The 25,262-nt window shown below is 40.5% G+C and overlaps 1 protein-coding gene across 1 annotated transcript; it reads right to left on the bottom strand.

Annotated features, from left to right (window-relative positions):
- Positions 1-1,936: 1,936 nt before the first annotated feature.
- CEP78 (centrosomal protein 78) lies at positions 1,937-23,328 on the bottom strand. Its single transcript, XM_081880979.1, has 16 exons — positions 23,171-23,328; positions 21,592-21,874; positions 20,877-21,055; positions 20,720-20,792; positions 19,464-19,567; positions 18,439-18,613; positions 17,472-17,585; positions 15,203-15,267; positions 13,802-13,907; positions 11,346-11,481; positions 10,496-10,541; positions 10,071-10,211; positions 7,735-7,812; positions 6,895-7,061; positions 5,029-5,182; positions 1,937-2,920 (listed from the first exon to the last, which is right to left on the bottom strand). Exons 2-16 carry the CDS (start codon positions 21,842-21,844, stop codon positions 2,423-2,425), a joined length of 2,289 nt encoding a protein of 762 aa, XP_081737105.1. The 5' UTR covers positions 21,845-21,874; positions 23,171-23,328; the 3' UTR covers positions 1,937-2,422.
- Between the last annotated feature and the right edge of the window lie 1,934 nt (positions 23,329-25,262).

Below are 25,262 nucleotides of genomic sequence, written 5' to 3'. Positions count from 1 at the left end.
CTTCATCTTGAGAATGTTCTGATGAAAAGGCACTTATTTGAAGAAAACAGAGCAGACTTTGCTCCACCGCAGAGGAGGTGGTAATGCAGGTGACTTGTGTAGGAGAAGGTGCAGTTTTGAGAAAAGCATAGTTTTGCAGTGCAGTGAGCTAAAGCACTATTTACACTGTGCCTCTACCTGCGCTCAACTTTTATATTTTATTATAAGCCACCCTTGATAATCATCCAAAGGAAACCAAATCCAAAAAATACTGTCGCCCTGGAACTTCTCAATGCTCAACATACAACACAATTGTCCTTTGAAGTAGCTGCTGCAATGGCAACTCTGGCAGCCAACTGTGTTAGAATAGATTCCATTCAGTGATCCAGTATGGTACAGTGGTTAGAATATTGGACTCAGACTAAGCATATCTGTGTCCAAATTCTTGCTCAACCATGACCTTAGGCCAGCCTCTGTCTCTGCCTAATGTACTGGAGAGGGAAGTGGGAGGGCCTGTAAGTACTCCAGGTTGAAATGAGTGGGATGCTATAAGCACTTTCTACTGAAATTGGGCTCAAAACTCTTACCAGAATGGAGAGTACTAAAATGGGCTTTGAGAGGTGGTTTGAATGAATTTTTAAAATGTCTTAATATTTATCCTTCCTTGAATTCCAAAGGTCCCATATTCAATTCTACGTTCAAGTAGGGATGTGAAAGAGCTGGAGAGAAAAATGGAGTAATGTCCCAACACAGAACAAGTTGGCTTCCTAGATTCACCCTATGTTGGCCAACCAATTTATCAAGCATTGATTGCACTAGAAAGAGGGTAGGAATTAGGAATGCAATTTACTTTTTCAGTGTAATATTGGGAAACTGGAAAGAAACTCCTTTATTAATTCAGGTTAAGGTTCAATTTATCAAAAAGACAAATGGTGAAATCCTACCCCCCCACACACACCCCAAAATCAATGTGGTGTGGAGGTGAAGCAACTGATGTTGAGTAGATGTGAATTGTGCACACAGCACATTCCACAGATTATGAAATGGGCAAACTGACGTCATATGAAAGGGCAAATACTCTCATAAGTTTAAGCAGGAAGCTGCTACCAAGTTCATGATATTACTGCATGAGACCAAAAAACCAATGCCTTCAGTAGCTTGCCGTAGAACTGTAAACAACTGTGAAATTGTCCAACCAGCCAACCTAATACTTATATCATCAAAAGTGAACAGAAGTTGTAAAATGACAAATTGAAATTATGGACACTGATAAGCTATGGAACAAATAGAGGTCAGAGTATTGATGTAAAGCTTTTGCCATGTCAAACACAAAAGCACTCAAAAGTAGAACATTAACCACCATGCATGGGGTTCTTTTAAAAGCCACAAAGCAACTACAGCAAAAATACATTTTAATTTCTATGCTTCTTAAAACAAGTTGAAACCATTTTTGTAATAAAATATTAACACTCAAAACTAAGTGTTAATCAAACTGCTTTGTTTGCTAGGAGTTAACAGTATCGTGTACCATAAATCTAGTTTTAAGAATGATGAAAGTCTACTGCTGTTTTGGCTTAGTAAAAGTAGTTGTTCCGTGGAAAACAATTAGCTTTGTTTATAGTCAATTCAGGTTTAATAATTAAAATAAAATTAGTTTTAAACTGGTATGAGAGCAAACTGTTCACTGTAGGCTGAAATCTGGTATACCTTTCGTGCCTATTGCTATAACTTAGGCCTGGTTCACACATGCATATCGTATAGGCTTTTATCCAGCATAGCACTAGGTCTTTCATTCCATCAGTACAAGGATTTCTGCCTGTGCAATGGAATGTTCCTCCCTCTCTTCCCCTGCACACCCCCTAAGTCAGTTTGGATGCAGTTCGAACAAGATTCAGTCATCAAATATCTTTTTATATTTTATAATATCCACAGTTAGTTAAAATGAAAAGCAGAAAGCTTTGAAATACTTTTTTTAATCAATAAAGCTCCTTTAAAGACAAGTTATACTTGCGTAAAAAAGGGAGAGGGAAATACTAAAAAAAAGCCACAGCCACTTAAATTTTTGTATTTGATTCCTAATATTGATATTCCGTATGTGAATAGTTTATACAAAATCAAGCATTAAAACTTGTTAACAAAATATTTTTTAGACAAACTAAAAAAAAAATCATTTTATTCACATAGCATTTTGTTATTTAAAACCTGACTCATGTTAGAATTATGCACAAGAATTATCGGAATCACATGGGATCCTTTATAAAACAATATAAAAAGTAAAACACACAATCCTTTTGGATACTGCCAGCAAGTATTCTTGCTAAGATTTACACTGCAAGAAGTTAGGCATGACATAGATGCACAAAGTGCTGGATAAAGTTTTTGAAGCATGCATTTATCTCCAAGACCCGTGAAGTGTACTCCCCAATAGGAATGTTTTGGTTTTTTAAATACCTCCCATAGAATGGATGCTTTCTTGTATTTCAGAATCAGAACCTACTGTGTCATTTCTAGAAAGATCTGTTTGATGTACACTTTGATCTCCAGCGACAAAGCCTGCAGTATAGGGAAGTCTTTTTGAGGAAACTTTACCATTTTCACTAGAAAGATTGCTGAATTTGCTACTATACACATTTACACTGGGATCAGAGACTGAATGCCAACTTGCAACTCGTTGCCTTACAGACGACCCTCTTGCTTCCAGTTCCACAGGTTGGCTGCTCTTCTCAGAAGATGCTGCCTGGCTGATTTTTGATGCATTTTCTTCCATTCTCCAACTTTCAACTTCACCTTCAAAGTCTTGCCATAAACTTTTCTTGGGCTGCCCAATGCCCTGAAGTTCTTGTCCTTCTGTTGTAGCAGCTAGGACATTATTTGCAATTTGAAATGGAGCTAAATCAGTTTGGAAGGAGATGGGATCAGGAATAACAGCTGAACCAGCATTCTAGGGAGGGAAAGAAAAGAAAATCAAAATGAACATCAACTGAATATCTGCAGCAATTTTCTAACTAGACTGCTATCTTTACAGTCAGAGGGAGAATTGCTTCTCTCTCGCCCCAATATAAAACATCATCAATGTGCTCAGAGTTGGCTACCACTTTCTCTGCACTGGGAAAAAGGGAGATAGCTGGAAAGTATGAAATAAGCAAGTCTCACCAAACTCATTATCATATTAGCAATTCATTCTAATACGTCTTTTTATGGTCTATTCCCATCTGTAAGCATTTTGACAGCATATGCTGTCATAAGTCACAAAGATGATTGCTCCATAATGTTCAACAGTTGAGAAGTATGCAACAAGGCAACAAGAAAAATCCACCAACAGCATACGAATCAATATGGCTTACTTGACCAAACAATCCCTCCTCCCCTCACAAATGCAAACAAACCTCACTGCAGCCAAACACAGACGACAAACCACGTTTCCCCCCCCCCAATCCCTCTCAACACCAAGGAAATGTAATAAGCAAATAGATAGTGAACCTACCCAGTTAAATGCTGACAAAAAAACCAACATGCACACTATATAAAAGAACATAAGATTCACCACCCCATCACCCCTCTCCCTCCTTCTTCCCCAACCTTATACTGTATACAACACTAATGTCTCATATCAAACGTAACTGATTTGTAGAAAAGACATCACAATCCGAAAAAGACAATGCATGTAAACCAAGAAAACCTTTAATAAAAATTATTTCAAAAAAAAAACTTGAGCATTATGCATAAAAGAATGATACTTGACTGTTTGGTATGTCTGGCCAAATAATTTAAGACTGACTGAGAGGATCTTCTTACCACCATAATCCAGGTATTGCCAGGATGATGAGGACATGTATTAATATTATTATTTCATACCCACTGTTCACAATAGGAACCAAGATGCAGCAATTCAATATTCAATATTAAGAACAGCTTAAAACAAGAATTGAGTGGGTCCTCAAAATACATATCAAAGGCCAGGGTAAAGAAATCAGTATAGAGGATCTCCTCAGCTATAGAAATCTCTCCACATACCAATGATCAAGTATCATTAAGAAACACTCTGATGTCTTAATAGTTAGTTCACTTGGCTTTTTAGGCACAATCCTAGAAAACTTGAATTTTCACCATTAACAGAGCAATCCAAAGCCTTACTCAGTCTGCCCCAGGCATAAAGAAGAAGAATTTGGACTTGATATCCTGCCTTTCACTCCCCTTTTTTCTCCATACAATTTTTTTCTCCATACAAATGTTGGAGCAGCAGTGCTGGAGAGGTCAGCCCTACAGAGCTGCCTTCAGCCACAACCAAGAGGCCTGTAGGGGCAGACTTACTCTCCACCAATTAAAAACTCTGAAGATTTGGCTTCTGGGACACTTCTAAGGAACCATAAATTGCACTCTTAACTGAATTTGGTAACAGCTTATATTTCATTTGCACAGGGAGGTGGTTTCTTTTCTAAAAATGCTGTCTAAAATCCTTGGACTTCAATTTAGAATCAGAGAATCATAGAGTTGGAAGAGACCACAAGGGCTATCGAGTCCAACCCCCTGCCAAGCAGGAAACACCATCAGAGCACTCCTGACATATGGTTGTCAAGCCTCTGCTTAAAGACCTCCAAAGAAGGAGACTCCACCACACTCCTTGGCAGCAAATTCCACTGTCGAACAGCTCTTACTGTCAGGAAGTTCTTCCTAATGTTTAGGTGGAATCTTCTTTCTTATAGTTTGGAACCATTGCTCCGTGTCCGCTTCTCTGGAGCAGCAGAAAACAACCTTTCTCCCTCCTCTATGTGACATCCTTTTATATATTTGAACATGGCTAATTTGTAAGCCTTACAACCAAGGGTTTCATTTGGGTATCTCCAATAAAAAGGCAGCTATTCCAAGAATTTGAATGGAAAGTAAAACAGTGCTTGAACCACAGTTTCCTAGAAGTGAAGACACACAAGAGCATAAGAAGAGAGAAGTCATGAAAACAAAATTAGGTAAAGCAAAAGGGGGAGGATTTGAAGAACAACACACCAGATGAATTTTGAGCAGGCAGTATTCTTCACTTGTCACCATACTTACTTTGAAATTCTCCATGTGTTCTTGTCTTTCTTCTTCAAATGACTTCTCCCTTTCCGTTACTGCTGGTTTAGCTACAGTAGAAGTCATTTGAGGATGGGCAAATAAGCCAAAATCCGATTGATCTATACCAGCCATTGCTGCAAGCTGTCCAAGTCTGCATGATAAAATACATATTACAATTTATACACCATTTGATTGTAAGAAAACATTTAAGCAGTTTACAAAAATCTAAAATAAAACATTATAATTGTTAGTAAAATCATACGCTAATACAGCTGCTCACAGCATAAGTATAGAGAAAAAACTATTTTAAAATCATTTTTATACACTTTTGCTCTCCAAGAATGAGTAGGTCAGGCGTTTGGGGGCAATGGGAATTTGGAGTGTGTCATGGGTGGCACACAAAATGGCTGCTGTTAGGTAGCATTCCCCCGTACTAGGAAAAATATACGATGTGGCCACTCCACACACAGTCCAAGAACTGTTGTTGCTAGCTTAGAGGTTGCTCCTTTTCACCACATGTGCAGCATCAACTAGCTGGCTGACTGCCAGGGAGGCAGGCTCAGTCAGGGACGGGGGAAGCAATGTGTGAGAGAGAGCATGTGTGGAGTGGCAACGTCATATTTTTTTTCCTAGTACAGGGGAATGCTCTTTGTTGGAGCATCTGTGGGTGTGTACACACACACACACACACACACACACACATGAATGCAGAGAAAATCAGTATTGTGTGATCTGTAGAATCAGGACCAGCATAATGTAGTTGACTTCCCACGGTCTGGTGGGAGTGGGGAGGACAGCAATGAATTTACACATAATTTTGTGTTATGCCACACTAGCAGTAGTTCCATTAAAAAAAAAATGATGGGAAGGGGAGGAAAATAAAGTTAGGAGGAAGAAAAGAAGCTGTACATGTGCATAGCAAAGAAAGGCAGCTAAATGAAGTCAATTCCTCTGCCCTTTCTTCAGCACTGAAAAGTTAAAGGAAGAGGGGACATCCTTTCTCGGGCATTTAAGCAAAGAGAAGAGGTTGAATGGTTTTCAGTTCATAACAGTGTAGTTTGCAAAAGACTTAGCACCTGACCTTTCATGCTCCTTTATTCTTCCACACACCAAGCTATTTAAAAGGGTGGGGGAGAGACTCTCTTTACACATACACACTGACCACACGGATCTCCCCCTCTGTACCCAAATGCCTTGTAAAGGCCCACCCAGGGGGGTGGTCAGATTGACCATGAAGCAATCAGGGACATCATCCTCATTGCTTCTCTTTGCCATCCAACTCACCCAGAAAGAAAATGCCCTCCAGGACACGGAAAACCCTGTTGCTGCCTTCACAATTCACAGGTCCACATGCAAGCTAGGAAGCATCTGGAGAAACCATCTTTGTAGCTTTTCCCTCCTCACTCCATGCTGAAATGAAATGCCCTTCTGGGCATTCAAAATAATGGCCACCACCCTACTTTTCCTTTCCATGCCACCTTTATCTCACAATGCATAAGCCAGTAACATTCCAGCTTTCCCCATAGCATGTTCAGGATTCCCTCCAAAGAGGACGCCCCCCCCCTTGGTAACCAATTGGAGTAGAAGGGGGTGGGGCCTTCCAACTCTAGGAAGTGTTCTATATAGAAGGTCATGGGCCTCATCTTCAGTAAAGTTAATATAGGTCAGGTGACCTGAAGAACAGAAAGAAAAGCCTTCACAAGTGCCATGGTGCCTGCTGATACTGGATTGGCGACCCCAGGATTAGGCAAACTTTTGAGCGGTGGGGATCTCAGAAGATGAACCATTGATGGTTTTGAACTATAACAAACTAATCTATTAGAATGGATAATCCCAAGGGTAACTCAAAAAACACACTCTTACCCTGCGTCTTTTAGAAGATCTAAAAAAGCATGAAACTTTTGGAAAGAACTCTCTATGCTGCCCAAAACTCCTTCATCTTCAAGAATTGTGCTGGCTACTGACTGTGCATGGAGGACCTCTGACAAAGAGCAGTTTAGATTCCGTAAGCGGGTGTTTTCTAGTTCCAGCTAGAAGAAATCATGAAACATAATTTAATTAATACTAAAATAAATACCTGGCAACTTGGGGAAACACACCTGCTGCTTCCATATTTCATGTGTAGCCCTTAGTGCAGAATAGGTTGCTGTTATTTTCCCATAACCACCACTCCAACAATATTATATACAGTTACAGATAGGTAGCCGTGTTGGTCTGCCATAGTCAAAACAAAAAAAATTCCTTCCAGTAGCACCTTAAAGACCAACTAAGTCAGTTCTTGGTATGAGCTTTCATGTGCATGCACACTTCTTCAGATACACTGTGTATCTGAAGAAGTGTGCATGCACACGAAAGCTCATACCAAGAACTGACTTAGTTGGTCTTTAAGGTGCTACTGGAAGGAATTTTTTTTGTTTTAATATTATATACAGTCATTTAAACAAAAGCTATATTATCAGATAAGAGTTTAAAAGCCCTGAACAGAAAAGAAATTATATCACACTGAGTGTTGATGTCCTTATGGCTTTAAAGCTGACAAATTGTGTATGCTCTATTGAACTCAGTTTGAAAAGCCTCTAAAACCTAAAATCCTGGAAAATTCAATTTTCTACTTATGTGAGAAAAAAGGCTAAAACAATATTTAAAGCAGGACAAGTTAGTGTCTCTTTTTTAAAAAGTGCTAAGAAAGAGAATGAGTGCTACCTCCATTATCCGTTCTTCAGCAGTTGCCCTCTCTCTTCGTTCTTCTTTTAATCTTAATTGACATTTTTCATAATCCATCTGTCAGAAGGAAGATCATGGTTTCTTAAGGGTACTATAGCTGAAAATTAGACTCTTTGGGATTTATGCTTTAGAACTTTGGAATTTCTAAAATTTTCTGGGTTACCTCTGCTCTCAAAATCAGGGGTTTTAACCTCAAAAGACAAAACCATATTAAAATATGTTACTGCTGTGTCTGTATACATCCCATACATAGGTAAAGTTTAGATACATGAATCGAGCAGATCAGGTGCATTACCCTCACTCTGATCAAAATAATTATTATATGGATGTAAATAAAGTTAAACTAAGCATCATTAAGCTTTTAACTACAGTAGTTAACTTTTCGTTACAATCTTGTAGTTTCCTATAGTAAATCCTTCAAGCAATTTTGGCTCGCTCCAGTAGCTCTTGTTTGAAACAACATTTAAGTTGGAAGAGAAAAAGGTTACTAACACATCACTTTGGAAAGGAACTATAGCAAACAGCTGTAAAGGGAGCACAAGCAGTTAAAGGTCTAACTTCTCTCCCCCAACACACACAGTACTCACCAATGAATTGATGGGAATATTTTACCCTTATACTACTATACTAGATAACATTGTCAGAATTCTAGGATACAGTCTTTGAGTCAGAGGCAGAGCAAGGAATGAAACACACCATGTCCTACACAGAATCTCTCAGAAGGAGAGGCCATAGTTAAGTGGTAGAAAGCATGTAAAGGTTCAATCTGCAGCACACAGTTATAGAAAGCCCCCATCTGGTTATTTAGTGCAGCACGAGAGCCACTGCTTTTCTACGTCTCTGATCTGGATACGTACCAATTTGAGGTGTTTGTAACTCATTTTGGGCATTCAATACATATTGGGGGTGCTACTGGTATACCACTCCCTTCTGCTCAGCAGCCTCCCTACCTGAGCTGATTGAGCTGTTCTCAGAGACAGTGTTGAAGACTTCCAGGGCTTCTGGTGTATCTCACCATTCATGCCCAGGCTGCCTTGTGAGGCAGGTCAGGACTTCACAGCTGTCATGACAACCACGGGCATGTCATTGGTTCAACACAGAAACCTGGAATACTTGAGATTTGGTTTGCTCAACAGGGCAGAAAGATAAGTGTTCTAACAGTGAGGAAATTGATATTAATTCCCTTGTTGAAATCAGGTCACTTCGGTTGAACTTCAGGCTATCAGTGACTATGCAAGCAAGGAAATGGGTCCTTCTCCTCCACCACTGCATCCATCTTGGAGTGTCCAGTAGAGCTTTTCTGGGTGCTGTGGGGCCTTTTGAAATCTGGCTTTCAGGAGATACAGTAGATCCCTCAGTAGCACGCTGTGACACATTTGCAAGGCACTCTGAGGATCACGTAGATGGCATCTATCATAACTTGGTTGCCACAATTAATGCCATATCATTTGTGGAGCTGCCTGGAGCACTGTTATTGCTACTTGAATATGTAGACCAAGGTACCTGATCAATTCTGGCTTATTATAAATGTAGCAGGGAGGGGATGTTCATCAGAGTCTAGGAGATCACAGGATGGCACAATTCCAGCTTCTTTAAAAGATGATGTAATTTGACCAGCTCCTGATATGATTTGACCAGCTCCTAGTTTGCACAAGTATGACATTAACTGCAATGGGCAAGTGGTTAATATTCCTTTCCGGGGCAAGGTAATGAAAAGGGTGCTTAATTACTCTTGGACAAATATGCAGATCCATTTCAGTTTCAGTTCTCCTTTGAAGACACAAACTGCCTTGGCTGCTCTATAGGGTGGCCTTTGTCAAGAGAAAGATAGTAGAATTAACTAGTATTGGCAGGAGGGTTAAATATAGTTTCTGTAAACAAATGTAAGACAGGTGGGGGCATGGATCTCATAGAAATATATTATAAATTACATATTGTCTAACCCAAAAAAACTTAATTCTGGGCAGACAAGGTGCTATTAATTTTTTGCCACTGTTGCCCTTAGTAAATAAGACAAGTCCCCCCCCCCAAGTTGCTTATCTAGTTGCTTTTGTTACTACAACTCCCAAAGCAAAGTGAGGTACCAACTGCACATATGGTTACCTTGCCTGCATTCATCTGGATCACAGCCTATATTTGCAATTCATTTCTGTATTTATAAAAAATTTAAAGACCTGTACATCTAGCAGCCTTCTAGAAAAATTAAGTTATATGGGGTCATTTGCGGACTATTTCTATGTGCCTAGTCCCACGCACAAAGGCTAATCACTGAATTTCATTTGTCTTTCATAAAATCTAAAAGACAGAAACTGTACCTGTAACTGATGGTACTGTTTTATCTTTATTTCTGGTGACTTTGTGGCATCAGTTTCACATATAACATCCTCTGCAGCACCATCTGTCTCTGTTTCAGATGAAGACGCACTTTCCACAGTTACTTTCACTGGAATGCCAGTCTGCATGCACATACAGTAGGCACAGTATACAATTAGATTTAATTATGTTAATGATCTCATTTTACAAGTGGATTATATAATATTAGTGATCATCTGATAGATATCTTTTATTTTGCCTTTTCTACAAGTCCAGGTCACACTGTACTTGTTACTGAATTTAAGTCATAAACTTCCCTACGGAAGAATCTTTACAATCAGACATTGTCAAAAATAAGCTGTCCTTCCCAAAGCCAGTGATAATACTCTGTTTGTTTCCTAGAAATGAGGAGAAATTATAATGTTACCTGGATTTGCAATGGAATTTCATGAGTACTCTTCCTAGATGCAGCCCTAAACACAAATTAAATGTTTTAAGAAGTGGGGAGGGGGAGTCTGATGTTTGCAGCATGACTTCACAGATTTAAGCAAAGTTTATTTCAGCCTGAGATCAAGTCCTCATATCAGTATTCCCAACCAAAGCCTTCACTTTCCCTCTACCCAAAATATTGTTAATGTACAACAGCAAGCTGCTGACAGTAAGTAATTCATAGTAGACTGTCAGTGGAATCTCTCTCCCTAATTCACTTGCGTTCCATGTTTATTTGCAGACTCAGACATTCCTATTTAGATGAGTTCAACCACCACAGCAAAAACTATGCACATCTTTCTCCAATCTCTCTTGAACCGATACAAATATACTGGCTGTCTTCACAAGAACATTGTATATTGGGAGCATTACTTGATTTTCACCTACATTTTCTACATGGGCACAAGCCCTATATGGCATACATGTACAGCAACTAGTCACAAGGTGGATTCATGTGTCATCAAAGTAGTCACTACAATATCAAGAGTTATTTCTATCCCAGACACAAGCCAAGCTTTTCAAAAGAGAGTGGTGCTTGTAGGGGTCCCTAAAGAAGTTGTTAAGCTGCAGGGCATTCAGATGTTGAGCTTCTGAGTACAACACAGATGCTGATGTCACTTATTTCTTTAAAAACTATTTATAGCACTGTACATTTACCTATCTATAACACAATTTGAACTCAGTGAAAATATATATACCAGGGCTACCTAAGAATATACTAGCCTCTTCCACGTTACCTTAATCCACAAAGCATATGGCATTTTTTCACTGCCTTCAATAAATATTACCTGTGCTGTTTTGCACGTTCAGCAGTACGCCAAGGCAGGAAGCCACGTGCTCCTGGAGGCAAGGGCTTTGGAACATAGCTGTCTTGATCACACAGCACTGTCTTACTAGGACTTAAGGGCTTTTTTGATGCAAACCCTGTATCATAGCAAGCAAGAGAAAGAAGAAAAAATGATCCAGATAACACGGGGGGGGGGGGATACAGAATTTTAAAAATTTAGGAGACAAGAAGTACATGAAATGGGTTTCTGCTGTCAATCCAACGTCAATCATCTAAGATTTTACTGAGAAATTGTTTTTATTCCATAAGTCCCAGGTTATATTCCACAGTTGGAAAGTACTACCAAGTTGCAGTAACTTGGGAAAATGCTGATTAAAAGTCAACAAATAATTCTTCTACCACCACATAGGTTCATAAAACTTTATAGGACTTACTGGTAACTTGCTTTCACAGGCCTAATGAGGACTAATGTGCAACAACAGGGAATCCTTATGTGATTCCCTATTGTTGCACATTAGTCCTCATTAGACCTGTGAAAGTGTACGATTTTAAAAATTAAAAGAAGATTTAAAAAGTTATGACAGAGGAACTTAGGTTAGGTAGAGCAAGCTATATAGCAAGCCCATCAAGGCCACCATCTCTCAGAATAACCAATCCCACAGGGTTGTTTTAAGTGTTGTAAGAAATAGGAAGAATCATGGGTGCTGCCTTGAGATCACTGCAGGAAAAGCAATATAAATGGAAATGATTCAAGGCTTAATATATATATATTGTTGTGATTTGTATTTCAGTCACTAGAGCATGCTGTTGATGAAATTCCAGATTTTATATATAAACATTGTTTTAACATAATTTTTCTTTTTATAGTCAGATGCTAGATTCAGGCTAAGTCTCACCATGTTGAACAAGACTCATGAGTAAATGTACTTAATATTCCATTGCACAGTCCAATCATATCCATTTTCTTCCATGGGGAAGAAAAGGGCCCGGCTTGGTGGAGATACCATCCATGGCAAATGGCAATCTTGTGGCACAATCCTATGCATGTTCATTCCCAGGTAACTACACAGAACTGCAGCCTTGGTGTCCAGAAAGTTCATAGATATTAGCTCGCATGCTTACCTCTGTGTCTCCAGATTACTGAAGCAGAAGTAGGGAAATAGCCAGATACATAAATTAATCAAGATAATACATTTTAAATACCTTTCAATTTAAGTAGTCATAAAAATGCCTTGGCTTGCTTGCTTAGAAGTTGTTATAAGTTTAAGGTTTTCCCATGCCAACTAGGAGGCTTATATTTGAAGCATATATAACAAACTCCAATTACTAGAAGAGCCTTAAAAGAAACCTTTTTGTTTAATGAAACATTACGCAGGACATTAAATTTACTTCATGAGGTCAGCACAGACCTCACTTAAAATTAGAATGTTGGGCTTCAGGTGATTCATTTTCCCTCCACATATTTCAAATCAAGCCTGGATTGTGAATGGATTTAAAATGGAAGGCAGTATGCAAGCTGTATTAAGGAAGCGATGTGGGTTGTGTGCATGGATAGATAGATACCTAAGGACATGAACACTGGTAAAGTATGAACACAGCAAATTGAAGCCTGAAATTTCTGACTACATTTAATCCTAAACATAGGGCATGTCTCAGAACTCTGTATACTATCTATCCTAGTTAAGTATACTAGCAGCCATCCATATTTCCATTCACTACCCCTGCCTTAGCAAGTGGTCCATGACCCTTTGTTAATGGTGACAATGAGCTACCACCTTAAGCTTTAGCTTGGAAGCAGTGGGGAATTGTCTCCTGAAGTTTCACTGAGGTTGAGAGGATTGTATGTAAAGAAGGGGAAGATCCCAGCACCTGCCCTGGCTAGCTTCAAGGTAGAGAGAAATGTTGGGTGGTTTGGCAGCAAGAGGCAGAAGCCCTTGGGCTGGCTAGGCTAGTGTGTTTTAAATAGTTCTACTTTGAAAATGAGAAGCACTTCAAAAACTGTCCCAGTTAGAAAAATGCAAAATGGAATCAATGATTTTGTTTGCTGGTTGTTGGTTTGTTTTTGAAGCTTTCATTCTTCAAACCAAAATAATTTTCAGCCTTGCCAACTGGCTGGAATCAATTGAATAAATTGATGTATGACTAGCTCAGCCAGGAGATAACCATGGTTTAGTAACCTAAATACAACCCAATTTAAATTCCTGGAAGCACTCTTATTCCAAGATCCTGATTGTTCTGCATTTTTTGTTCACTAGTAACTAAAAATGTGTTGGAATATCTTTTTTAGTTTATTAGGCAGTTTCTTAAGTTTCTTTCTTATCATTTGTTTTACTATTTCATTTTTTACAGTCTTGCTTCTAAACAAATATGACCATCTATATATACAAGCTGTATCAACTCATTGACATATCAGTTAATTTTTATTTTATATCAACTTGTACAAAACAATATACTTACCAATACGAATAGTAGCTTTTCCTTTTCTGCCATTTCCTAAGACAACTGTTCTTTTTTTAGGTTTATTTTTAAGGTCTTTTGAGGGTGGAGATGGAAGCCACTTATACTGGAAGAGAAAAAAAAGAGTGTATATTTTGATTTAGTAGTAACTACTTCAATATCAACATCCTTACTTAAATTGATACCAGATACTGGGGAATAAAGGAGAAACATAAGAATTTTAAACGTATTTAAAAATTAATCTATCATTTGCATACTTCCTGGGCTCATTGAAACTGCTTGCTCTGATGGTTTTGCCTGATGCATCATTGATAAACTAGCTCAAATTCCGTCTGGCATGGATGCTGTAGTTCATATGTAGTCTACAGCTACCCATTGCTGTTGCTTGGATTGACGTAAGATCATTCTCAAGGATGATGACAGGGTGCTTGGGATTTTGAAAACCACCCCATTAAAATAGCAACATCACACGCCTTGGCTAGCACAGATCTATCATGGAGAGCTTAGCAAATTTCTGAACAAGACTGGTAATATTTCTTTAAAGGCCAGAATTTCAAATTGGCAGTGGTCCAATCATTCTTTTAAAAATCTACACCAAATAAAGAAGTTTAGCCAGTTTTCAACCAGCACCAAATCTTTCTCTTTGGTGGAATGATTATGGTATTTGTGCAAGAAGAATTCCTCAAGGTATTGTTGAATGATATACCTCTCAACCCTTTTCAGTCCAGTATCAGCAAGAGACCAGCAGCCCTGGTAGGGGATCCCTTTCCTGAAGGTCAACAAAGACATCACCTCCCTACTGATCTTACTGGGCCTCTCAGCAGTTTTTGACTGTGTAGACTGCACCATTCTTTACACGGTTTAGAACATCTGGTGGTGGTGATTCTCCAGTAGTTCTTCTGTTTTGTCAAATTCAACACTTCCAGTCACTTATCTTCATTGGAATTCGTGTTTGCATTTCTACAGAGTTTTATATATTATTTACTATGTATCTATGAAACCACAGAGTGAGGTCATTCAGTGCTTTGGGACCAGGTGTCATCAGTATTGTCCCAGTCTTCAAGCAGTGTCTGCAAACTGGATGAATTCAAGCAAAACACGAGGCAATGAGAATAGGAAATTCTCAGGAACAGGAGAAAAATTATTTGCTTGAGATAAAAGGAAGTGTCTCCCTGTCTGACCAAATTAAAAACCTGCTTTGAGCACATTGAAGAAGCAACCTAATGCTAGTCTGAATTTTAAAAACACGCTCTGCCTTTTTATAACTCAAAAGTGTTTTTTTCCAAGAGCTCCATTGTCCAAAATGTAATGAGCAGAGAAATGACTGGCACAATTATTTGGTATTTTGTGGATTATTTCATTATACTAGTAACTACAAACAAACTCTGTTACAGAATATACCTCCTTGTTACTTCCATTTGCATTCATCAGAACTTTTTCAATTATTGTCTTCATTAAAGCATGATCTACAAAAAAAGATTAACAAAAACATTTTCATTATATGCTATATTTTTTTTAGCACCCACTATAATCCATTCAGCCTCTCCTCTGCCCTCATTTCTACTACTAGAGCGGCTAAAAGAACTACCTATATATAAAGTCTCCATGGCTCAGCCCCATATCTATCAAAGAGCCAAGTCAAAGGACCTAAATATATCCCCAGAGTTATCTAAATGCTAGTGCAGAAAGAGGGACCAGGAATTTACTGTCTCCATGATTGTCTAACCAGAGCTTCGAGGTTTAGAGTTGTTAAGTTATGAAGACACTAAGGTTATTAAGTGGAAAGAGGGGGAGACCATTAAACGGCTATTTTTTTCTTTTACATCACAAGAGATGCAGGCATGTGCTTCCGTATGGTGAATCTGTCGAACAGTAGTGTCTTGCAGTAAATAAAAAAGAACCACACAGACTCAAAGATCCACAGTAAAAGGAAAACTTTACTGTGGCAAAAATTCTGTTCCATGCAATGTACAAGCAGAGTAAAAGAGAGCAAAGAGAGAGAGCAAAGAGATAAGGCAGCTCGCTGAGCCCAGGAATTTATCTCTCCTGGCGCCACGTGACTCTGAGTTAAGTCAAAACAATATGAACTTTCCAGAGTCTTCCAGCACTTTCTAGTTTCTGCCCTCAAAGGCCTTATTCATGACAGAATCTACTGCTGGCGAACCATGGATATATAACCAACCCACACAGTAGGTTTGAGTCACTCTTACAAGCTCAGTAATCATGGCCCTTGGTGTTAGAAGGCAGATGCCTGAAGCCTTTTAAGCTTACTGTACTGAAGACTGGGTAAATCTGGGAGCTTTAGGCTGATGCAGTTTTGACGTGCAGCCCCTAGAACAGGGAAGCCAGTGTGGTAACTTCTAGATGCTGTTAGACTACAATTCCTATCTTGTCTGACCATGACATGACAAGTGGGGCTGATGGCACATCTGGATGTCACCACATTGGATACTGCTGCCCTAGAGTGTGTATGTTCCCATCACTGGTACCAATCAATGTACTTTAGTCACTTTCTTCTACACAACCAAAAGGTTTCCATTTTCTCCCAATGCACCTCAGTTAGTCACTTCCTTACACATGTCTCTTCGCTAGTACATGGCAGCCAGCAACAGAGATGTATAAGGAAAGAACATGAGCACCTGCCTATTAGTATTGATGTTGGGGAGAGAGAAGGTATTAAAGAGTACTTTATGGCTCAATTTTGTGGGAAGGGGTCATCAGTGGAGGCAACAAAGAGCGCTCTCTAGCATTTGTCCAATTCAAAATATGACCCTGTCAAAAGGCAGAATTCTAGACAGAATCCTACAATACCTGCACATTTGTAAATCTGGTTTTGCCCCACAAGAAGCAGCTCTCTCTATAAAGAGTGCCCTGAATATCCTCATTCTCAAGGCGGTGGGGAACATTAATGTCACATTGTTTTTAAGTGCATTATACTTCTCAAATTCTAACATACCGTATTTTTCGCCCTATAGGATGCACTTTTTCCCCTCCAAAATTGAAGGGGAAATGTGTGTGCGTCCTATGGGGCGAATGCAGGCTTTCGCTGAAGCCTGGAGAGCGAGAGGGGTCGGTGAGTACCGACCCCTCTCGCTCTCCAGGCTTCAGGAAGCTATCCGCAAGCCTTGCAAGCCCGGCGGGAGGTCCTGCGGGCTCGCAAGGCTTGCGGGCAGCAGCCTGCAGCCCAAAAGCTCAGGGGACAGCGGGGAGGCAGAGCGCTGCCACCCCGCTATTCCCCGACCTGATCTGGGGGCTGGCGGGGGGAGAAGCAAGCTTGCTTCTCCCCCCCCCCAGCCCCACAAGCTCGCGGGATAGCGGGGAGGCGGGGAGCCGCCACCCCGCTATTCCAGGACCTGGTCTGGAGGCTGGCAGGGGGGAGAAGCAAGCTTGCCAGCCCATCGCCAGCCCTCAAGCTTGGGGGACAGCGGGGCAAGCCGCTGCCCCACGGAGGCTAGAGAGGCTGTCCCTGAAGGCAGAAGAGGGAGACGGAGCGCTCTGTCTCCCTCTTCTAGCTTGGGGATGGCTGCGCAAACCTGGGGGGGAAATAAAATTTTTTTCCTTGATTTCCCCCCCAAAAAACTAGGTGCGTCCTATGGGCCGGTGCGTCCTATAGGGTGAAAAATACGGTACATTTTTATACTCCTGGATGGTGCAACCAAAAGAAACATACCTATTAATGGATTTTTCCTGATGTCTAGAACCACAATTGTTTTGTTGGTCTCAAATATATCCAAAAGTGATCTAGCTCCCTCATTGGTAATTCCGCACTGCTGCAAATCAAGTGCTAGAATATTAAAGAAGAATATTATTAATTGGCATGATCTAGAAGTATTTAAACACAGACACAGCAGAATGTTTAGATAGACCCTGCTCTAACTTCAACGTGAAGTTGCCAAATTCTGGAAGAAAAAGAAGTATTATGTTATTTCAACAAATTCTGTGTGATTTTACACACACTTTGCCCACTAAATTATTTGCCCATCACTCAGTCAGTTTCATGTTAACTGGTCTCATACATAATCAAGTACATACACTGTTATTTGCATTACTGTCCACACATAGCTAGATTCATCTGGTCATGCCTACTTACCAGATTTTTCCGTGTATAAGACTAGGTTTTTCCCCTAAAAAATAATGTCAAAAATTAGGGGGCGTCTTATAGATGGAAAAATACGGTAATTGAGATTATTCAGTGTTACTTCTGAGAAGCAAGTGCTCCCGATAGTGGAGCAACAGCCCTTATTCTTCATGCTGCTGAAGGCCCTCCCCAAACCTAGTCCCTAACTGATAAAGCTCATGGAAATAAAGTTGAGGGAGGGGGTGGAAAGCTAAGAAAGGGAGAGAAGAAAGCAATCATGTTGGGCCAAATTATTTAAATGCAGAGCCTACATTTGGCTTAACAGAAGGCTTAACAGAAATTCTTTAAAATAGTTTGTACTTAAGAATGGTTCTAAAACTTATTTATAGGACCATATTAGAGCTACAATTTAGCTCACAGAAAAGGACAGGGAACTTGACATTCCTCTCCCCATAGTAAGAAACAGACCTTGTAAAATATGCAGTAGTTTACTCCATGTAAAGGTGTTTTATCCTACACAAGCATGCTGTTTACAACTATATCTATAATTAGCACCTACCTTTTAACCATAGGTCTTCTCCAAGGCATTCAGCTAAAACAGTAGCACCTCGGTCACCAATAAGTGAGTTGCAGTTGAGAGTAATGCGCCTTAAGCCAGCCATGCAGTCCAAATCAGGTCTCCTATAGCGCAGGCTCTCAGCCCAAGCTTCACTGTGTCTTTTCAGTGCCTGGTGCTTTCAAAGACAAAACCACCAAAATGCAAATAGTTGCTGAAAATGCCAGCTAGAATACAAAAACTGAATGACCATTATATTGTTGAAGGTATAATGAGAGCTAAAGCTAAAGTTAAAGTAATATTAAAACACACTTGAGAATAAGTTACATTTCAAACTCATTCTTTACTATGTGAAGACAAACAGAATGCTGCATGCCTGTCAAAACTGAATGGCTTGTCATACTGTGAACTTCAGGAAAACTGGATGCTATGTTAGAAGTTAGTATACTAGGGCTTCAGAAGTAGTCCTTAGGGACAGGCAATTTTCATCACAACCAGAAACATATGCTTAAAGATCATGGATTTGTGTTATAGAAGACTCAGGGTGCAATTCTAAATATCCTAAACTAGGGAGTAAGGCTTGCACTCCAAACCTCACTAAGCAACACTGAATTCAATACAACTTACCTTTCAGTAGACATGGCTAGAATGGTTAGAATGACACTGTAAATCCCTTAAAACTGAGTGGAATTTACTTCCAAGTAAATATCCTGAGGATTATGCACATCCACACACATCCCTTTAAAAGCTGACATAATTTGAAGTCAACTTTTCAATTAAAAAACAAAAGCCTTTCACATGTGGAAAATGTTTTTAACATGCCACAGAGCATAAAATTAGGTTAAACGGGACATTTCAAACTTTAAAAAGTCATCTTATAGATGAGTTGATACATGGACTTAGCAGACGAGACAGCAGATAGTACCAAGGCTGTCTGCTTAATATGCAGGTATAGTTAGCATTTGGTTCACATATAAATTACAGACAGGAATAGCAACATTTACATCAAATTTCAAAAGTGGTTTTACCTTTAAAATGTTGGCCATGTGTTGGGTTCCTCGCCATGTCAAACTGCACCCTGTAAAATCTATAGTTTTGATGCAAGCTGAATTCTTCACACTCTGACAAATCACTGGAAATAGAGAGAGATGACACTACTTAAGTATAGAAGGTTGCTATCTTGTACAGCTTCAAGCTCCTTTTAATCACCAGTACATTCTCACTTCATTGATCAGCAATGTTGTGCTGCTATGTGCTTGCAACAAGGGTGGCAACTCTAGAGTGGCAACTGCTGTACTAAACAGTCTACTTTCCCAAAGCTTTTGTAAAAGAAAGAAAAAAATCTAAGTACTTCCCTTAATTTCAGTGTCATTTGTGTATTCATACATCCTATTACATAGTAAATTGTGGAAAAACACTACTGTACAAGTGTTTTGGTTAATGTAGTTCCAAGTTGTGTTTGTGTGTGTTTGCACGTCATGTAATACAAGCCAACAAGTCACCAGTTCCTCATGCAGTATGTCATTTTTCACTCCTCTGATTGAAGCTCTTGTCAGTCTCACTGCTGAACAACACTACGTAGTATCAGTGGCATATTTCCAGAGAATACAGATTTGAACAGTTATGGCATGTTGGGACCTCCTGGCCTGGCCCACAACCTCGCATCATTGCCCCTCCCACAGCAATGCAGTTAGCCTCAATAGAAACTTTCAGGGCAATAGGAAGGTTTCTTTTCAAGCCTAAGGGATGAGAGGTAGCCTATGTGTGTACAGACTTTTCCCCACAATGTGTAAATGGCTAAGGGTTTGGGAGTGGGGAGCAGGGTCGCATCAGTGGGGAGGGGCAGCAAGGGCTACCCTGCACTCTCTCTCATACAAAGGGAGAACGCCTGAGAAAGACTATACTCTTCTTTGTATTTCAGGTGCAGTTGCTCGTCTTTACAACTCAATGCACCTGAAGCAGCTACCTAAGTTGTCATACAGAAAAACAGATAAATCATGGCCACCAAGGCAGCCATCAATTTCCAAGATACCATCAAATTAACTTCTTCTATGAACTTCCGACAGAAGAAAGCCAAGATGTAATCAGAATGCCATTATTTTATTTCAAATGTGGGAAATGTTTTTAACATACCAAAGAACATAAAACAAGGTTAAACAGGACATTTTAAATTAAAATGTACTAACTACAGCAGTATTATGAATGTGTGAAACAAGATGTATTTTTACAAATGACACTGTGTCGCATATTAAGTCTAGTTTTCTTCAGAAAATTCAGAACTTACTTTCCAAACCTCCATCACCAATTGGTGAGTCTGCTAAAGACAGTCTCTCTAGAGATGATGTGTTAGCCAACCCCTTCAAAATAAAGAATATTAGTAATTTTAATATGGGCACAGAAGCATTTCCAAGAAAATATTTATTGCAATTGAGCAGTCTTACTTTTGTCAGTAATATTAAGTCTTTTTCCCTCAAAAGCAGTCCCTGTAGTTCCAAATTTACTAGAGCACTTGATCTCATCAGACAACTTTTAATAGCTTTACATAGTTGAGCAGTAAAGTCTTTGGATCGAATTGCTGGAATTCTCCTTCTTACAATATATGTTCCCTGTTTTTCAACACCTAGAAAACAAAAAAAGCTAATAAAATCATCAGAACAAACACCACTTAAGCGTTTACATAGCCCATTCATGATTGATTGATTGATTGATTGATTCTTACTGTCTACCATCCCATTTTAGCTACATAAGCAGATGCAAATTCCTTTGTATTAGTGACACCATGGCCAAAGGCAACTTAAACATAATGCAAGTCATATGCATAACTCTCCCTCTTCTATTGCAACCTGAAGAAACAAATACTAAGGAGTACGAATGGGGGAGGAATGGACCATTAAATGAAAAAAAATGGACAGAAAGGGGAGGGACGACAACCCAAAATACACAATTCTTATAATCCCAATTTTTCTTTTTTCTTAAAAAAAGGTAACTGCAGGAATGAGAAACTTGCAGTATTTCTGCTTTTGTTTGACTCTAACTCTCATCATCTGTGACCACTGACCATGCTGAAGGGAGCTGATCAGAGTAGGATTTAGCACAAGAACACAACTTTATGAGAGAAAGAGCGGTCATATGGTTAACAATTTAATTGGTCACTACCTGAGTCTCTGTGTCCCTGATGATGAAAGCTTCTTATGGCAATAGAAGTCAAAGTTTTGTTGTGCCGGATAGCATCCAAGAGAGGTACCCAATCAGGAGGTTTGATGCGATCTGCATTTATATCGAGAACACCAAGAAGCCTTCTAGCTTTTACAGATTGTAGAGGGACACAGCCCTGAACTGAACAAAGGTGCTCATAATGAGAGTAAAAATCCAAGCTGCACTGTCTTCTTACTTTGACTGAGTCAATCATTTTTAGTCATGTATTGGGCGGCAACTGAAACTAAGAAGAGAAAACAAAAGATAATGTGATGTTATTTCAACAAAGTTTGGCGTATAATTTCCTGAATTCACCCGAACTATGGCTCTGTCGAAAGACTTTTCCTTCAAGTGATGCTTTGAAAAAGGCACGGGACTTCTGTGTTCCCTTCCTGCAGAAGTGAACAACTTCACTCGGAGAGATACTGTGCTTATTTGAAGATGAAATCTTTTGTGGATGCAAGAGATTAAAGCTGGGATGAAGCTGACAGGATTAAGGAGGGTTCAATGTTTAAATAAATGCAGTCGCCTGGTTCACCTCCTCCCTGCACTGAGAAGAGCATGTGAAGGACCAGACAAGCCTGACAAGTCTCTCTCTCTAGATAGTCCATGGGGAATATTGCCATGCCCTTTATTCCTGAACTACTGAATATTCAAACAGCCATACAGATAAGGAAGAACATAAGAAGACCCTGATGGATCAGGGCATAGACACCATGGCTAGTAGCCATGGGCTGGGGGGGGGCACCTGCCTCCCCAGTAAAATAATAGAAATATGTAACAAACTAACAAACTGACCAAATGTAACAAACTGACGGAGCAGCCAAGTAATTTCGTTGTCCCCGAGAGGGGGCAATGACAATAAAGATATTATTATTATTGTTGTTGTTGTTGTTGTTGTTGTTGTTGTTATCATCATCATCATTATTATTATTATTAAAAACAAAACAAATTCCTTCCAGTAGCACCTTAAAGACCAACTAAGTCAGTTCTTGGTATGAGCTTTCGTGTGCATGCACACTTCTTCAGATACACACACGAAAGCTCATACCAAGAACTGACTTAGTTGGTCTTTAAGGTGCTACTGGAAGGAATTTGTTTTGTTTTGACTATGGCAGACCAACACGGCTACCTATCTGTAACTATCATTATTATTATTATTAAGTTCTGGCTACGCTCTTGCTAGTAGCTATTGACAGCTTCCTAGTCCAATAAAATACAATTATCCCCACCCAGGTACTCGGGCTATCGGGGAGAAGCCATCCTGAGGAGGAAGAGCGCCATTGAACCCCTTGAGCCTCCCGGATCCAGGCGCTGCTCTGAGCCTGGCGGCGTCTCCGCGAACAGCGCCTCGTAAAACCGTCGTGGAAACGATTCAGCCAAGAAGCTCGACTCGTTTCCCTCTTTTGCTTGGATGAATAATGCCGGGTTACTATTCCGAGCAGCGGCGAGCGCGAGGCCGGCGAGAAGCCTCCGCCGTGTTGGGCGGGGGAAAGGGCTTCTTCAGAGGTTCCGGCGGGGCCGCTTCCCTGCCTCTTACCTCGAGTTCACACTACGCGGCGCCCGCCTCAGCTCCGCGTCTCCCCGCGCTGCCCGAAGGCACAAAATGGCCCCGCTCGCTCCCGGTAGCCGAGGAACCCGCCTTGTGTTTGCAGGCGTCGCCCTGGAAACCAGCCGCGCTCGCGGGCCGCCGACCAAGTACAGGGAGCCGCGAGGGTCATTCCCATCGGCGTTTGAAACTTGACCCTCGCGGCTCCCCGTACTGCGCTCGGCGCCCCGCGAAGCGCCCGCGAGGCCGGCTGGTTTCCAGGGCAACTGCGGCCGCGGGGCGGAAAAGCGACGGCGAGCCAATAGGGACGCCGGGATGCAGCCCGAGAAGCTGAAAGGAGTCGCGCAGGCTCCGCTAGGCCGCCTTCTCATGTTTAAGACCCGCCCCGTCCCCGAAGTTATCTGCCTTTCCCAGCAAAACACTAGGAAAATGTATTGGGGGGAGGGGTGGCAGACTACTAATTTCCATACCAGACCTGGATACAGATAGGTAGCCGTGTTGGTCTGCCATATGCCATCAGTGCTCCCAGCTATGTACGTGACACCACAGATTTTCTGAGGAAAATACAATCTTTAAATAATCTTCCCAACAATACTATACTAGCTACTATGGATGTGGAATCTCTGTATACCAACATCCCACACAACGATGGTTTACAAGCTATAAGGAACACCATTTCAGATAAAACCACAGCGGACTTTGCCACCAAACTCTGCCAATTTGTCCTTACCCACAACAACTTCAAATTCGGTGATGACCTGTTCCTTCAGATCAGCGGCACAGCAATGGGCACCCGCATGGCCCCACAGTATGCCAACATCTTCATGGCAGATTTAGAACAACGTTTCCTAAACTCCTACCCACTCAAACCTCTCTTGTACCTGCGATACATTGACGATATTTTTATCATCTAGACACATGGTCAACAGACCCTGAACACCTTCCACCAGAAATTCAATGATTTTCACCCCACAGTCAACCTAACAATGAATCAATCTATGCAAGAAATACATTTTTTGGACACTACTATAAAAATACAGGATGGGCACATAGACACCACCTTATACCGTAAACCAACTGACCGACAAACATATCTACATGCCTTTAGCTACCATCCCAAACATACCAAACAGTCCATTGTATATAGCCAGGCACTACGTTACAGCCGCATCTGTTCCAATTCTACAGACAGAGACTCTCACCTAAGAGATCTACAGCAAACCTTTTTAGAACTAAAATACCCAACAGATGAAGTTAGACAACAGATCAACAGAGCCAGACTGATACCCAGAGAGAACTTGCTGCAAGACAGACCCAAAAAAGAAAATAACAGAACACCTCTAGTCATCACATACAGCTCCCAAGTTAAAACAGTACAACGCATCATCAGAGATCTGCAACCTCTCCTGGACAATGACAGTTCTCTTTCTCAAGCTCTGGGAGGAAGACCTTTCATTGCCTACAGACAGCCACCCAGTCTTAAACAACTCCTAACCCACAATAATACTACAACCAGACCTAACACGGACACTGGCACCAGAGCCTGCAATAAACCCAGATGCCAACTTTGCTGCCACATACACCCGGACAACACCATTACTGGCCCCAACAACATCACACATACCATCTCGTGACTATTTAATTGCTCATCGTCTAACATTGTGTATGCCATAAAATGCCAACAGTGTCCTTCAGCTCTCTATATTGGACAAACAGGCCAGACCTTACGCCAAAGAATAAACGGACATAAATCGGACATCAGGAATCACAAGACAGAGAAACCAGTAGGAGAACACTTCAATCTCCCAGGACATTCTATACAAGATCTCAAAGTAGCTGTTTTACTACAAAGGAATTTCAGAAATAGACTGGAAAGAGAAGCTGCTGAATTACAACTTATCACCAAACTTAAAACCATGGAGAAACCTGGTCTGAACAAAGACCTTGGATTCTTATCTCATTATACATGACAAAGCCATTTTTCACCTTTTCACCCCTTGCTTTTTCCTGTAAGACCTATTGCAGTCGTAAGAGTCGTCAACAGGCTCATCACAGCTATCTGCCAATCACCCATTCCCACCAC

The sequence above is a fragment of the Podarcis erhardii genome (assembly GCF_964252035.2).
Source record: "Podarcis erhardii genome assembly, chromosome: 11".
NCBI classification, from domain to species: Eukaryota; Metazoa; Chordata; class Lepidosauria; order Squamata; family Lacertidae; genus Podarcis; species Podarcis erhardii.
This window is presented reverse-complemented; position numbering and strand designations above follow the sequence as displayed.